This window comes from Mustelus asterias, chromosome 11 (genome assembly GCF_964213995.1).
Source record: "Mustelus asterias chromosome 11, sMusAst1.hap1.1, whole genome shotgun sequence".
In the NCBI taxonomy this organism is placed as follows: domain Eukaryota; kingdom Metazoa; phylum Chordata; class Chondrichthyes; order Carcharhiniformes; family Triakidae; genus Mustelus; species Mustelus asterias.
This window is the reverse complement of record NC_135811.1, coordinates 108,886,268-108,903,756: the sequence shown is the minus strand read 5'-3', so window position 1 is coordinate 108,903,756 and position 17,489 is coordinate 108,886,268. Positions and strand designations below refer to the sequence as shown.

Sequence of the window (17,489 nt, the reverse complement as noted above, 5' to 3'; positions counted from 1 at the left end):
GGCCTGGATCCGGGGCCTCTCCGTGCGCAGCGTTTCCGGGCTGCTCGGCGCGGGGCGCGGCCTCGGGACAGTCCCGGGGGCGGGAACAGGCCCGAGCAGCCCTCCCCCCCGCCCCAAAACTCCCAACCCCCCAAAACATACCCTCTCCAAACCCCCCAGCAACCCCCAAACCCCCTCCCCAAAACACAACACCCTCCCCCCAAAACCCCCTCCCCAAACCCCCCAGCAACCCCAAACCCCCTCCCCAAAACACAACACCCTCCCCCCAAAACCCCCTCCCCAAACCCCCCAGCAACCCCAAACCCCCTCCCCAAAACACAACCCCCCCCCCAAAACCCCCTCCCCTACACCCAACCCCCTCCCCAAACCCCCCAGCAACCCCCAAACCCCCTCCCCAAAACACAACACCCTCCCCCCAAAACCCCCTCCCCAAACCCCCCAGCAACCCCAAACCCCCTCCCCAAAACACAACACCCTCCCCCCAAAACCCCCTCCCCCACACCCAACCCCCTCCCCAAACCCCCCAGCAACCCCCAAACCCCCTCCCCAAAACACAACACCCTCCCCCCAAAACCCCCTCCCCCACACCCAACCCCCTCCCCAAACCCCCCAGGAACCGCCCCAAACCCCCTCCCCAAAACCCCATCAACCGCCCCACACCAAAAACCACCTCCCCAAACCTAACCCCCCTCCCCAAACCCCCTAGCAACCACCCCACCCCCAAAAACCCCTCCCCCTCCTCCTATCCCCAAAACACCCCAAACCTCACCCCATTACCCCAAAAGCTAATCTAAAACATACACCCTCCCCAGTCCCAATCCCCAGCAACTGCCCCCAAAAACCCCTCCCCGAAAACTCCATCCCCCTCCCCATATCCTCCCTCAACACCCTCCCCCAAACTCTACGCCATTACCCGCAAAATCTCTCCCCACACCCTAACCTTACTCCCAATTCCACCCTCCCCAAACCCTATTCCATAACCGTAACTTTACCCCCTAACCCTATTCTCCAAACCCCACCTCCCCAAATTCAAACCTTACCCTCAAAACCCTTCCCCCCAAATCTATACCCTACCCCATAACCATAACCCTACTCCTAAAACTCTACCCCATACCCAAACCCACACCTCCAACCTGGCCAATTATTGCCCCATCAGCTTATTTGTGGTCATCTGCAGTGATTTGATTTGATTTATTATTGTCACATGTACTAACGTACAGTGAAAAGTATTGTTTCTTGCACGCTATACAGACAAAGCATACCGTTCATAGAGAAGGAAAGGAGATAGTGCAGAATGTAGTGTTAGAGTCATAGCTAGGGTGTAGAGAAAGATCAACTTAATGCGAGGTAAGTCCATTCAAAAGTCTGACGGCAGCAGGGAAGAAGCTGTTCTTGAGTCGGTTGGTACGTGACCTCAGACTTTTGTATCTTTCTCCCAACGGAAGAAGGTGGAAGAGAGAGAATGTCTGGTGTGCGTGGGGTCCTTAATTATGCCGGCTGCTTTTCCGAGGCAGCGGGAAATGTAGACAGAGTCAATGGATGGGAGGCTGGTTTGAGTGATGGACTGGGCTTCATTCATGATCCTTTGTAGTTCCTTGCGGTCTTGGGCAGAGCAGGAGCCCCATACCAAGCTGTGTGTAATCAGTCATCGGAGGCAGAAGTCTCTTCACCAAAATCCCTTTATTTACAAGTCTGACAACAGCACAGAGAGCTTTCAGTTCGCAGTCTACACTCGGAGTCCCAGATGAACTGACACGCCTGGTTAAATACAAAGCAAGAGGCTCCCTGATTGGCCCACTATTATCAAAACAGTTATACAAATACAAAAATACATTACACCAATATCGACATCAGACATGCCATTTCAATACCAGAGTACAAATAACATATTACAATAACAAGCAGCTCGCAACAATAATCTAGCAAGTCGCTATTTAAACAGTACCAACGGCCTTCGCTGTCCTTAAACCAATAACGAACAACTACCCTCTTGCACTAAGAAAGAGTTTGTTGTAAGTTATCTTTGAATTTCCAGGGCATTGCCCTCCACATTTTCCCTTTCCGAGGGGTCTGCTCCCTCTCCGAGGTTGATCCTCCGGGGGTCGCAATTACAGAACAACAACAAACACCTCCATCACAATACAACAACCATCGTGAGTCATCCGTAACCCTCTCGGCCTTCACCCTCCAGGTGTCCTCATCTGCCTGCCCAATCATCCGGAGGTTACTTTATCCGAGGGGGTACACCGTCTGGGCTGCAGGCAATCCACAATGATAGATTATGAAACAACAAATAATATTAACAAAGTAATACAGCAAGCAACTCTAGTGCACTGGGGATAAACATTATAGATTATCTGCAGCCCTCCAGGGCATCATCTCCCAGGCTTTTCCCCTGCCCGGGGGGGAGGGGGGGGGGGGGCTCCCCAGGGCACTCAGTCCGGTCCCCTTTCGGATTTTCCCCCAGAGAATGAGGAGACTTCGGTGTTACTATGTCCGGGGCTTCACCTTCCGGAGCTCTCCCATACTAGAGGTTGCAGCCCCTCCTCCCCCCCCCCGGGAATTACTCTATCGGGGCTGGGGGGGGAGGTGCGGGGCTGGTTGCTCCCTGGACCACAAACTTTTTAAAAATACTTTTCCAATTCAATCAAATCAAGTCCAATTCAGAGTCTCAACAAGTTGAGACATTTCCGATCCAGGCTGACAAGACAGGGTCTGCAATCCTCTACCCTGTCTTGGGCCTGATCTATATGAGGCAAGCTGATTGGAAGAGGGGGAGGATTCCTCCTCCAAGGCTTGATCTCATTTGCATCTTAGCCAAAAGGCCGAGATGTCGCTTTTAAAAATTGCTTCATATGAATATGAAGCTTAAATGTAACCCAATGACCTCAACCAAGTGCAGCATCTGATCCATACTACACTTGATCTTAGCCAAGAAAGAAGAAAGGTGAGGGAGGAATAAACCAAACTAATACAACATCAAGGCCACAACACATTGACAGACATCCCTTTATATCAATAGAGTTTATTATAATTAACACTGGAGTCCACTGTAAACACCAATAGCGCCCATTGTAAGATCTCTTGCAACATTCCGGAGGCTTCCCCTTTCAGAGCTTTCGCTGTCAGGGTTACGCCTTCCGTGATCGCAAGGTTAATCTGAATACTTCCAAGATTCCGCTCCGCTGAGCCAGATCTTCCAAGCTTACGCCTGCTAGGGTTGCACCTTCCGGGATTGAACCTTCCTGACTCATATTTTTCGGCGCACTCCTTCCTGGGTTGGGTCTTCTGGAGTTGCACCTTCCTGGGCCACACCTTTCAGGACATACGAGTCTCAACTGGAACATCGCCTCTCACACAAGTCCCAGCCGGGACAAGAGTCTTTGCAGGAGTCCCGAACAGGCAGATGGAAACACTCTCTGACCCTCAGACAGGAATCAAAGGGAGGCCCAGAAGGAGGACTTTAGTGAGGCCTAGGGGTGGCTTTGACTCTGTTTCATGGGGATTGCTGGCCAGGAAACTTGCCAGATATCAAAGCAAGAGCTCCAACTAACACCAACACTGGGAACAGAAACCCTCACTCCTTCTGGACAGAGAGAGGCACTCCAGGCAGAGAATGCAATGGAAACAGGGCTAGGCCTCAGGCTTCAGCAATCACAGCACCCAGCCCCAACACCTTACTCAGTTGTTGGAGACAGGAGTCCTTCCCCAAGACACTAATAGAACAGCATACAGAGTGCTTTCAGTTCGCAGTCTACACTCGGAGTCCCAGAGGAACCAACACTCCTGGTTAAATACAAAGCAAGAGGCTCCCTGATTGGCCCATCAATTTGGCCCTTTAATCAGGGAATTCTTTTTTTTCCCCAACCAAATAAACAAAATCAAACTAACTCAGGGACAACTCAAAAGGGGCAGCTCCCTAAAAGGAGGGGGACCGCCTGAAACGAAAGACAAAGCAGAAAGAAAACTTAAAACATCAAATGAAAATGTGATTAAAGGGGTCGATGATGCGCCCCAGTCCTGCGGTGCCCAGTGGGCCCTTTAATCAAGGAGTTCATATTCTAATAGGCCCACCTCAATTGCCTGATTAAAGTCATTACACTGTGATACAACCAGAAAGAATGCTGCAAGGAGAGTGATGGAAAGTGTTGTCGACAGTGCTATCAAGCGACATTTACTCAACAGTAAACTGTTAATTTACACTCAGTTTGGGTTCCACCAGGGCCACTCCACTCCTGAGCTCATTACAGCCTTAATCCAAACATGGATGAAAAAACTAAAGTCAAGAAGTGAGGTGAGAGTGACTGCCCTTGCCGTCAATGCAGCATTTGACCAAGTATGGCAGCAAGGAACCCTAGCAAACCTGGAGTCAATGGGAATCAGAGAAAACATTTGCGTGGTTGGAGTCATACCTAGCACAAAGAAAGATGGTTGTGATCGTTCGAGGCCTATCATATTAGTTGCAGGATATCGCTACAGGAGTTCCTCAGGGGAGTGTCCTCAGCCCAACAATCTTCAGCTACTTCATCAATGACCATTCTTCCAATAATAAGGTCAGAAGTGGGGATGTTCATGGATTATTCCACATTGTTCAGCACCATTCACAAACAGTCCATGTCCACATGCAAGTTTGGGTTAATCAGTAAGTAACATTCATGTCACACAAGTTCCAAGCAATGACCATCTCCAAAAAGAGAGATTCTAACCCTCTCCCCTTAACATTCAATGGCATTCCCATCACTGAATCCCCGCTATCAACACCCTGGGAGTTACTATTTGTGACGATACTATGTCTTTAGCAAATGTATTTTAATCATGTCCTCTGCAGTTTTTTCAAGCAGGTCTGGCATTTTTGGTTTTGATGCTGTGCTGTCTGTACCGGTATCTTTTATTATTGGTGAAGTAGGTTAATTGAAGCAATGTTTATTTTTAATTTGGACTAATGCAGTGTCCTGGAGATTTATGACCCTTTTGGAATTGTTGGATTGTGCCTGATGAAAAGTCAGGTGGTATCTTGGGACACTTTTTTTTAAACACGAAAAATGCAAAGGTTTTGGTTTCATATTGGGAAGAAAATGCTTAGACTGCAGACTGAAAGCAGTGTTCTGTCTCTGGAGTGGAATTCTTGCTGTCTGTGAGGTGCAGCTAGATGCTGGAGGCAAGCAATATCTCGGTGTCTCTCAAGGTGTGCTGGAACCTTCAGGACTGGAAAAGCCTCAGTGTTTTCAATTCAACATCCAAAGGAGTAATCCACAGCAGGTGTTGGAAAGCTGCAAGGTCCAGCATCACGTAAGCATACTTGCTTTCTGTGCCAAGCTTAGAATGGGATGAATGTTTGTGGGGGTTGTTTAATTTGGAACAGTAAAGTTAACTTTTAAGCTTTATGCTATATCACGGTTGTTCTTTTTTGTAATTGATAAAAGTTATACTAATTTTCTTATCATAGAATCCCTACAATGCAGAAGGAGGCCATTCGGCCCATCGAGTCTGCACCAACAACAATCCCATCCAGGCCCTTTCCCCGTAACCCCACAGATTTACCCCACTAATCCACGCATCCCGGGGCACTAAGGGGCAATTTAGCATGGCCAATCAACCTAAGCCACACATGTTCCGACTGTGGGAGGAAACTGGAGTATCCGGAGGAAACCCACGCAGACACGGGGAGAACGTGCAAACTCCACACAGACAGTGACCCAAGTTGGGAATCGAACCCAGATCTCTGGAACTGTGAGGCAGCAGTGCTAACCACTGTGCCGCCCACTTATCATATGTTAACTGTGTTCTTAAATAAACTTTGTTTGCTAAAAGCTTCCTGGTGGGACACTTGAATCATACCTGGAGCTCACCCGTGCCAAATTCAAAGTGCAAAATATTCGATCTAGGTTGACTTTGTAAAACACCTTGGAGGTTCTGGCTTGGATTATTCCAATTGGGTGCTTGTTCAGGATTAAAATCTATATTCCTTGTGTGGTTTGGGATTATTAGACTCAAAGACAGTGAGTGGTGAGTATATTAGTATTTTCCTTTCAGGTGTTGCATTCAGGTTTAAATAGGGAGTGGAATAATGGCTCTTTCAGAGGCTAAAATGTTCCTGGGGGTGGAAGAATTCACTGGGGGTGGTTTACAAAAGGTGACTAAAACAAAGCTTTTGGAATTGGCAAAAACATTGCAGTTGACGTGACCTGATGACGCAAAGAAGGGGGAGATAATTGCAGTGATAGCTCAGCATTTAAAATAGCCAGAAACCCAGACAGAATCATTGGAAATGGCTAGAATTCAATTACAAATGAAACAGCTCGAACATGAAAAGGAAATGAAGGAGCTTGAATTGTGATTAAAAACAACAGAAAAAGCAAAAGAAAGAGAGGAACAAAGAGCAAATGAAACAAAACTGCTTGAATTATCGGCAAGGGGAAAAGAAGAAAGAAAGAACAGTCCTGGTGGAACAAGAAGAAAGAGAAAGAACAAAGAAAATTACAGCACAGGAGCAGGCCCTTCGGCCCTCCAAGCCTGCACCGACCATGCTGCCCGACTGAACTAAAACCCCCTACCCTTCTGGGTACTATATCCCTCTATTCCCATCCTATTCATGTATTTGCCAAGACGCCCCTTAAAAGTCTTCACCGTATCCGCTTCCACTCCCTCCCCCGGCAACGAGTTCCAGGCAGCCACCACCCTCTGTGTAAAAATTCTGCCTCGTACATCTCCTTTAAACCTTGCCCCTTGCCCCTTAAACCTGTGCCCCCTAGTAATTGACTCTTCCACCCTGGGAAAAAACTTCTGACTATCCACTCTGTCCATGCCTCTCGTAATCTTGTAGACTTCTATCAGGTCGCCCCTCAACCTCCGTCGTTCCAGTGAGAACAAACCAAGTTTCTCCAACCTCTCCTCATAGCTAATGCCCTCCATACCAGGCAACATCCTGGTAAATCTTTCCTGTACCCTCTCCAAAGCCTCCACATCCTTCTGGTAGTGTGGCGACCAGAATTGAACACTATCTTCCAAGTGCAGCCTAACTAAGGTTCTATAAAGCTGCAACATGACTTGCCAATTTTTAAACTCAATACCCCAGCCGATGAAGGCAAGCATCCCGTACGCCTTCTTGACTACCTTCTCCACCTGCGTTGCCACTTTCAGTGACTTGTGTACCTGTACACCCAGATCCCTCTGCCTATCAATACTCTTAAGGGTTCTGCCATTTACTGTATATTTCCTATCTGTATTAGACCTTCCAAAATGCATTACCTTACATTTGTAGGGAAAGGGAAAAAGAGAGAGAATTTGAACATTGGAAACTGGCAATGTAAAGTGAACATCAATTTAAAATGCCGGAGATGAAAGGGAAAAGTTGAGAATAGTGATGAGGGCAGTGAGGAAGAGCAACGATGTCGTAGTCAAAAGCCTGGTGGGGATGTATTTAAATATGTCCAAGCATTGCCAAGGTTTGATGAGAAGGATGTAGAAGCTTTTCTTAAGCCACCAACACTGCGACTTTGTGTGTCCTACCTTATTACTGCTGCTTCACTGCACCAGGGACCCGGGTTCGATTCCCAGCTTGGGTCACTGTGTGGAGTTTGTACGTTCTCCGTGTCTGTGTGGGTTTCCTCCGGGTGCTCCAGTTTCCCCCCACAGTCCAAAGATGTGCGGGTTAGTAGATTGGCCATGCTAAAATTGCCCTTCAGTGTCAGGGAGACTAGCTCGGGTAAGTGCATGGGATTATGGGGATAGAGCCTGGGTGGGATTGTGGTCGGTGCAAACTCGATGGGCCGAATGGCCTCTTTCAACACTGTAGGATTCTATGATTCTATGAATATATCATAGATTTTGATAAGGGCCGTATCGGGTTAATGAAATTTAATTTGGAGATTCCAGATACGGTATTGGCCCCTAAGTTGTTGCACTTGTGCAAGTCTGCCTCAGATGGATAGTCTTCCAGTGATGACGGGAGTACAATTTAAGGAACAGAGCCCCTTTTGGATCAAATGGTAACATCATTGAGAAAGTTTTCAGGAAACAACCGTTCCCCGCCACCTTGTTCAATTCAGTTTGGAATGACATAGCGCCCAGTGTCGACTATTCAATGACAGCTCAGCCACATTCTCGACGAATGGCACACACAGGCCCCTAAACAGAGACAGTTACACTAATAACATACCTGATGTTGAAACTGGACATAACTGATTTGATGATAGAGACACACATGGGAGGGTGATAAAAGACGTTTAAATCAAAGAAATGGTAAAGCGATGCTGAATCGCTATTTTCAATGTAATTTCCCCGTCTCACTGCACAGTGAATTGTCCAAAAAAGAGAAAACCGTGTGTTTGAAGCTACACCCGAAACAGAATATGTAGAAACTGACAGTGGTGAAGATAAGGACCATGAAGGCATTGTTTTGGTCACAGAAAAATTGAGCTCATTAATGCGTGCGCTGATGACAGATTCTTTCAACTGTAGTTTTGGATACTGGATGTAGGTCAACTGTATGTAGCAAAGATTGGCTAAATTGCTATTTGGGGGCCCCTTGATCATAAAGACCGAAAGTTAAAGAATGTGACAGTTCCACCTGTTTGCGATGTGGGGGTGATAATACTTTTTCTTTCAAAGGGGTGGTACTTCCCTGTAGAATTGCAAGAAGCAGCTTATTCATAAGGACAGATGTTGGTTCAAGTGATATACCTTTGTTATTAAGCAGGTCTGCCATGAAGAAAGCCCAGGAGACTATCGTTATGAAGCATGACAAAGCTGTGGTATTTGGAAAATGTGTCGATCTACATTTTACAAGGTCAGGCCATTATTATTTATTTCTTATTATAGTCACAATTAGGCTTACATTAACACTGCAATGAAGTTATTGTGAAAATCCCCTTGTTGCCACACTCCGGCACCTGTTTGGGTACACTGAGGGAGAATTTAGCACGGCCAACACACAGCATGTCTTTCGCACTGTGGGAGGAAACTGGAGCACCCGGAGGAAACCCACGCAGACACGGAGAGAATGTGCAGACTCCGCACAGATATTGACACAAGCCAGGTGTCGAACCGGGTCCCTGGTGCTGTGACGCAGCAGTACCAACCTCCGTGCCACCCTATTGCCTTCCCTTAAGTGAACCAAAAATGTCTAACCAGAGGATTCATGATGTATTAGTATCAATTACAGACAACAGCTTGATGGCCAACAAGATGATTATTTTGAAACTTCATAAGCACTTTGCTCGTTCAGCACCACAGAGACTGTGGGCACTGCTGCAGGATGCAGGTGTGCTGATAATGTCTACAATGACCTCATAGAGCAAATATCAGCCCAATGTGAGATTTGTACAAAATATAGAAGGACTCCTCCGCATCCAGTCGTGAGTCTATCATTAGCTCAGATTTCAACGATGTGGTGGCAATGGATTTGAAGACTTGGGACAAAGACAAAAGCATCTATTTACTACACTTCATGGGCATGGACACGATTCAGTTTATCTATGGTGATTTATAGCAAAGACAAAAAGACTATTGTTGACAAAATTATGACTTATTGGATTGGAACAGGGTTGGGAGCACCATCTAAATTCTTGACGGACAGTGAGGGTGAATTTGTGAATGATGAGTTCCAACATGTGTGTGAAAATTTAAATATTGTGGTGATGCACACTGCAGCGGAGAGCCCATTCAGCAATGGTCTCTGTGAACGGAATCATGAAGTGATAGATGATGTGCTGCATAAGGTTTTGGCTGATCAACCAGGCTGTAAATTGTAGATCGCATTAGCATGGGTGGTACATGCAATATATTCATTACAAATGGTGGGGGGGCTATAGTCTGTACCAATTGGTTTACGGGAGGAACCCAAAATTACCATCAGTATTGACGATGCTCCTCCAGCATTAGAAGGGACAAGCATTAGCTCAATTTTTCTGCACATCTGAATGCCATACATCCAGGAAGAAAGGCCTTCATTAAGGTCGAGGTTTCAGAGCAGATATGAGCCATAAGGCATCGCAAAAGACTGTCCGGGGTACATTTTGAAAAAGATGAAATGGTCTACTATAAAAGAGTGGAAAGGGTCAGATAAAGTGATAGGCTTGGAGGCAAGGTAGTTATACTACAACACGGTAACCAGACAGTATAAACTGTCAAAATCGCAACTTTCAAGTTTGACTTTAACACACACATTAACACAGGATACTGAACCGACAGATTGTCTTTATTTTACTTGCTAGCAAGGGCTTGACACAATGTATCAGAGAGACCACTCCACCGGACAAAGAAAATCTTCCTGGTTTATACAATTCTGCAGCTCACAGTCAGTTGGACACAATCCAATCAAAAGTGTTACAAATGACATACGTTATGTATTGATCCAGTAGAAAAAACACTGAACCACCCTGATCTATGAGATCACGATACCTTGTGGGTTCCCCAATATATCATCCCTAAGCCTGTCCTCTAGTCTCTTAGTGGTGGGAGATATAGGAGGGATGTACGAGGTAGGTTCTTTACTCAAGAGAGTGGTTGGGGTGTGGAATGGACTGCCTGCTGTGGTATTGGAGTCGGACACTTTAGGAACTTTCAAGCGGTTATTGGATAGGCACATGGAGCACACCAGAATGATAGGGAGTGGGATAGCTTGATCTTGATTTCGGAATAGGTTCGGCACAACATCGTGGGCTGAAGGGCCTGTACTGTGCTGTACTGTTCTACGTTCTATGTCAGACATCATGTCTCTATTTTGATAGCAGCCTCACAAAGCATCTTCACTAAAACAGTCTCACATGGGCATCCTTTAATTGATAAAGGGGGGCCTACAAAAGCCATTAGTATTTTTTGGCCTTGTCAGTGAAGTTAACTGAATCCCTAAGGAATGTGGTCAACTCAACTTGCCTTCAGGATATTCCCCAATTATAGCCTTGATAAGTTTGTTTATTGCCAACATAATGAAACACGTGTATATATTGCTTATCAATTCAGTGACTGAGCTTTTTATTACTACCCACAATGTTGAGGAGTGTCATCATGTTACCATTAATTCCTGTCAGTTCCCACTAAGTCCCCGACCATAACTCTTTCATTGGCTGTGACATTAATATCTTTCTGACTCTGTTTTGATTAGAAACTGTGAAGGCAGCTTCATTAAAACTCACTTTTGCATCAGTTGTTTCTGATAAGGTGTCTGGTGAGGCAATTAAGTTTCCTTTATGGTCTTGTGATTCCAACAGTTGGGTGCTTTAAAAGAATATATCTAACATATGTTTAGTATCAAAGGGGCACTCTGTAACTGTGCATCTAAGTTTCTTTGTTTAACTTCTAAAAATGTATAGAAGATTTATTTTTATGGATTAATGAAAGGTATTACTCATACCTTTAAAACTACAAAGTATTTAAAACACCGAATTACAACTACTAACAAACTTGCTCCCTATTGAGAAAGTGAATTCTACATCTAAGTTGATTAAACAAAACCCCCTAGCAGAGTCTGGCAGTTTCAAGACCTGTTGGACTTTAACCTGGTGTTGTTAAACTTCTTACAGTTTTATAGTCGCCCTTTTCTTTATCTTTCCACAAATCCCACTCTGAGTGGTGGGAATTCATTATGAATTTGAAGCATCCGAACAAGATGTTGAAATATAAGAGGCACCTTGTACCTCACACACACTCCCCTTGGGCAACTATGATGATCACTTAGCTATAGATGAGAGGGAATCTGATGATCAGCTAAGTAGCAGTGAGGCAGGGGATGAAGCCAATATTTCAAAGGTTCAGTTACCCAAGGTGGGCACAATGGTATCGTATATACCTGAAGGGTCAAGTGAGTGGAGGGATGCCACTATAAATCGGAAGAGCAGGAAAAGCCTCAGGAAAATATAAACACTGGCTCAACATCCAAGAGCAAGGGCAAAAAGCGAAAGCTATAGGTTGTGAAAATGGGGTGGAAAGATGGAAGCCAAAAAAGTGAGATCTCAGTCCCGAGGATGAGACAGTAAGCACTCATGAACCCAGGAAAAAATCACAAATCTGTGACCAAAGTTGTGGCAACAGAGAACAGCGATCTGAGAGTAGCAACCCTGACAGAAACAGGCACAGCAGTGGAGGCTGAAATTTAATGAGGAAGGCTCGGAATCAAACCAGGGACAGCAATAGGAGAAGAAGACCCCCATGATGGGGAAATTTTAGTGGCTGCCAATAAAATGGAGCTGATGGAAATAAGAAAGGCCAAAGAAAGAGAATTGGACAGTTGGAAAGAGTTTGGGGTGTACACCGAGGTAGCAGATGAAGAGCAGCCTGCTTTGTCCCATAGGTGGGTTTGCACAGAGAAAGTTTTGCAAGATGGGACGTATAAAGCTAAAGCCAGATTAGTAACCTGTGGCTATGAGGAACACTTGGAGGGGAGAGACATTAGGGTTGATTCATCCACAGCAGGGAAAGTAAGACTGAAAATTTTCTTCGCCGTCCTAGCCTCGAATAATTGGGAATGTGAGTCGATAGATATTAAAGCAGCATTTCTGCAGGGTGAAACATTTCAAAGAAAATATTTTTTGAAGCCAGCCAAAGAGGGAGGTACAGACAGCTGTGGAAATTGAACAAATGCGATTCGGACTGAGTGAGTCATCAAGGGGTTGGTATTTTTCTGTATAATCTGTATTGCTGAAAATTGGCTGTGTCCATTTAAAAGCAGATCCTGCAATGTTCTACTGGAAGTCTGGAGGAAAATTGGCCAGAGTTTTCATGATGCATGTTGGTGACTTCCAATGGGGTGGGACAGGCGAATTTGAAAAGAGGGTCATTAGTAGGCGAAAGGCGGAATTTAAAGTGGGGAATCAAACGGCCGGTGCTTTGCAATGTTCCCAATGGCGGGGGAGTCCAGAACAAGGTGCCATTGTTTGAGGATAAGGGGTAAACCTTTTAGGACAGAGGTGAGGAAAAATTTCTTCACTCAGAGGGTGGTGAATGTGTGGAATTCACTACCACAGAAAGTAGTTGAGGCCAAAAGGTTGTGTGATTTCAAGAAATTACATATAGCTCTTGGGGCTAAAGGGATCAAGGGATATGGGGGGCGGGGAAGGGGCGGGGAAGGGGGGGATCAGGATATTGAATTCGATGATCAGCCATGATCAAAATGAATGGTGGGGCAGACTCGAAGGGCCGAACGGCCTACTCCTGCTTCTAGTTTCTATGGTACCCATTCTGTGAATCCCACCGTATCCTCCTAATGCCCGGAAAACATCCGTTCACCTTGAATCTCATTTCTGTAATTTACACAAAGTATCCAAAATATCCTGGCCTCAGTGTCGCCTTGTCCATTCGCTGTGTAGAATTCCAGATAACTCCAGTGGGTTGGGATTGGTGGATTGCTTTTCCCGGGAACATTCTCTCCACCTTTTTAACGGCGATTGGACCGAATCCCTCCCGGTGTTTTCACCTTTTGAAGTTAGTTATCGGGCAGACGGTAAATGGCAAATATTGTCTTTTGTTATGTCATTTTAAAACGTCCCCCCTCATGTTTACGTTATGAGAACAGACAATAATAAGGCTACACACACACAGCCAGGACTGGCCACAATCCACCATGTGAGTTGATAAGAGCAAGGAGTTATCGGCGGGGTCTCTTGGAGACTGTAAGCGGGATACAGGACTGACTCCCGGACCAGTAGATGTTGAATGATCACTCACTGACCTGAGGCAAGGACCTTTGATTGTCCATGTCATCAGATGGAAGTCCAGCAGACTTTAGTGATGTTACAATTGGAGGCGTTCTGGAATCCTGAGCAGCGCCGCTGAAAACACAAGTCGTGACAACCACAGTTCACACACTGACCCAATCCGCCCAATATCTTTGGGAACAGCTCCTTCTGCTCCCACTTTGGAGCCTTCACTATGGAGGAACCCTCAACATCAACCCGGCAGTTAAGGCAGAGCACCATGGAGAGAAAGATGAGCGCCATGGCTTGTACCATCTTCAACGAGCTTCGACTTGAGGGCAAACTGTGCGACGTGGTTATCAGGGTGAACGGCATCGACTTCAACGCCCACAAGAACATCTTGTGTAGCTGCAGCTCCTACTTTCGGTCAGTAACTGGAGCAGATAGGCTTCCTCCGTATCCCCATTCCACTTAGTGAGAGCTGTAGGCCTGAGGTAAAGAAGTGTTGCGAGGTAATTCACCCCGAAATATCATTCCAAACTCAACTCATTCAAAGTGAAATTCAGAATTCGTCCAATGATAAGTTGCAATCTTTTTAATGCAACAGGATTGAAGTAGCGCCCAGCTGACAAGGTGTTAATCTGAAGACAGAACTTCATAACACACCAAAGACCAGAATATTCCCTTTCGCCAGTAGGATGTTGCTAAAACGAACTGCAGGATTTTTATCTATCCAGTTGCAACAAGAGAATTTCCTGCTTCGCTTTCTACTCCAGCTCTCCACCTGTCGCTCTGTTGTCCCAGAAGGAGCTCTCTTAGTTACCTGCTAGTTCCTATTGGCATGCTGCTCCTTTACATCATCTAACCACACAGCAGGTTCCACTGAGAACACTCCCTCTGCATCCTGGCTCTGTCACGCGGTTCTTGTCCAGCATCCGGTATTGGATGATCAGAAATTTCCTCCAATTAAACAGTTGGAAGACCCACGGTTGCAGTTTGGAACCTTACCATTGTCCATGACCTGGAGCTCAGCATCCGATCACCACCTCATCTGCTCCATTACCAAGACCACTTACTTCCAACATTGCCCCTGCTTCAGCCCATCTGCTGTTCAAACCCACCTCATCGGACTCAATTGTTCAAACTGGCCTCCATAAACCTGACCTCATCTGAAATGGAGAGCTGACGGCCTAGCGGTATTATCACTAGCCTATTAATCCAGAAACTCAGCCAATGTTCTGGGGACCTGGGTTCGAATCCCACCATAGCAGATAGTGGAATTTGAATTCAATTAAAAAAAAAGTCTGGAATTAAGAATCTTGCTGATGACCATGAAACCATTGTCAATTGTTGGAAAAACCCATCTGGTTCACTAATGTCCTTTAGGGAAGGAAATCTGCCATCCTTACCTGGTCTGGCCGACAAGTGACTTCAGAGCTACAGCAATGTGGTTGCCTCTCAATTGCCCTCCAAGGGCAACTAGGGCAGTACATGCTGGCCAGCCAGTGATGCCCATGTCCCACGAATGAATTTAAAAAAAATTCTGTTGCCTTTATCCAAACTTGCATCAAATTCAGTCCACCCATCACTCCATGACTGGACTCATTTTAATCTTTGTGTTCACCCCTCCATGGCCTTGCCCCTCCTTACCTCTGTAACCTCTTCCAACCCTACAACCTTCTGAGGACTCTGCACTCCCTATTTCTGGTCTCTCTTACACCCCCAGGTTCCTTGAATCCAGTAATAAAAAAAACCCCAAAATAGTCCAGATGCTGCAAACCTGAAACAGAAACAAAATGCTGGAAATACTCAGCAGGTCAGGCAGCGTCTGTGGAGAGAAATTAAAAATAGAGGTGGGATTTTATGACCTCACTCATCCCAAAACCATAAAATCTCACCCAAGGTCAATGGACCTTCCCATGCTCCGCTCCAATTCCTGTGGCGGGTGGGCCAGTAAAACTCCAACCCCTGTTTCAGGTCTGTGACCTTTCACCCGGACCTGAAATATTAACTCTGTTTGTCTCTCCACAGATACAGTCTGGCCTGCTAAGCATTTCCAACATTTTTCGATTTAATTTCTCCAACCTACCATTCATTGGTGGCCATGTCTTCAGCTCTCTGGGTCCTAAGTTTTGGAATTCCCTCTCAAAAGCAAGCTTTGTTCCTTCGCAACCCTCCTTAAATCCTACCTTCATGATCATTCTATTGGTCACCTCTCTTAACATTTGGATGTCACTCGGTGTCAAAATTAATAATGTTCTTGTGAAAAACCCGAGGATGTTTTACTAAATGCAAAATGTTGGTGTAGTTCTGCAGTCCAGCTGGTATGGAGTGAACCATGAAACAGCAAGAAAATGGGTGAGAAAAGGATGTTTGCAAGTTGGAAAGGCACCACAGCCAAATCATTCCTGGGCAGGGACCACATTGGAGATTTAGTGTGGATTTAAATAATCTTGCATGAATTAGTTCTTATCTTTGTCTTTCTTATTATAAGCATGGTTGTACCAAAGTATCCACAAATGGATTAGTATAGAGCAGCTCCAACATCTGAAAGATGGAATGGTTGGGTACAATTGTACTTTTATTTATCCTAAGATTTCTGCATCTTTCACTCTGCAGGGCCCTATTTACTAGTGGCTGGAACAGCATAGAGAAGAAGGTATACAACATCCCAGGGGTATCTCCTGACATGATGAAGCTCATTATAGAATATGCATACACTCGGACCGTACCAGTCACTGTGGAGAATGTCGAGAGACTCCTGGCTGCTGCAGATCAGTTCAACGTTCTGGGCATTGTCAGAGCTTGTTGTGAATTCCTTGAATCCCAGTTATGCCTGGAAAACTGCATTGGGATCTGCAAATTTGCAGACTACTACTTCTGCCCAGAGCTTCGACACAAAGCCTACATGTATATCCTGCACCATTTTGAGGAGATAGTGAAGGTGAGTGAGGAGTTCCTAGAACTGTCAGCCTTTGAGCTCAGAGACATCATTGAGAAGGATGAGTTGAATGTGAAACAAGAAGATGTAGTGTTTGATGCCATTCTCAAGTGGATTGCCCAAGACCCAGACATCAGGAAAAAGTGCATTGTCATACTGCTGCCTAAGGTACATGAGGAGCTAAATGTATCTTCATTTGTGTCAATTAAATATTTTTGTTGTAAAAGAGAGATTGGCTGGAGCCATGGATTAACATATTGTCCCTTCATCTCACACCTATAAAAATTAGGAACATTGCTTTTCTCTCTTGCTAGTTTTGTCAGTTCTACAATGCGGCTATTTCAATTCAATTGTTAGTTAGCAATAGGCCACAGCATAAAGCTGCCATTAGCTTGGTAATAACTGGGAACAACATTTGATTGAAATAGATCGGTAATGTATAGTTCAAATATAACATTTAGCTTCAAGATTTGGTGGTCTTTTAAAAAAATCAAAGGTTTTCTGTACTCATTAACTTATCCCTAGTGGAGAGGGTTGAGGGGATCTTCATCACAGTGACACATAGCTGTCCTCTTTGTGAGGAAGGACCCAGTTCTGATAGGATGAGGAATTCATTAGTTGGAGGAACCAACCTTGGGTTCTGAACATTGGAGCGGGAACCCATTAACCATTTAATTCATTTTTGTGACTCTTTTAGTTTCTTTCTTTAATCTCTGCAGATTGATGATAAATGGGTGGAAGAATCCTTCGTTAAAATATACTTTATTTGTAAAATCTTGCAAAAGTAACATGACAATTCAAATTTGACCGTATATAAAGTGCAAGTACATTTATTTATTTCAATATAACAGTGTGTGTGCACTGTAAGGTTACTCGGTACACTTACAATTAGAGGTTATATTTATTTATCCTAATTT

The 17,489-nt window shown here is 45.2% G+C and overlaps 1 protein-coding gene across 2 annotated transcripts in view; it reads left to right on the top strand.

Annotated features, from left to right (window-relative positions):
• The first annotated feature begins 8,698 nt into the window (after positions 1-8,698).
• Positions 8,699-17,489, top strand: part of LOC144500997 (kelch-like protein 10) — a 29,533-nt gene continuing 20,742 nt past the window's right edge. For both annotated transcript variants that reach the window (XM_078224503.1, XM_078224502.1), the window contains exons 1-2: positions 8,699-8,788; positions 16,251-16,740. In XM_078224503.1, coding sequence (XP_078080629.1) covers positions 8,706-8,788; positions 16,251-16,740 — 573 coding nt within the window. In that variant the 5' untranslated portion in view covers positions 8,699-8,705. The remainder of the gene's footprint in view (positions 8,789-16,250; positions 16,741-17,489) is intronic.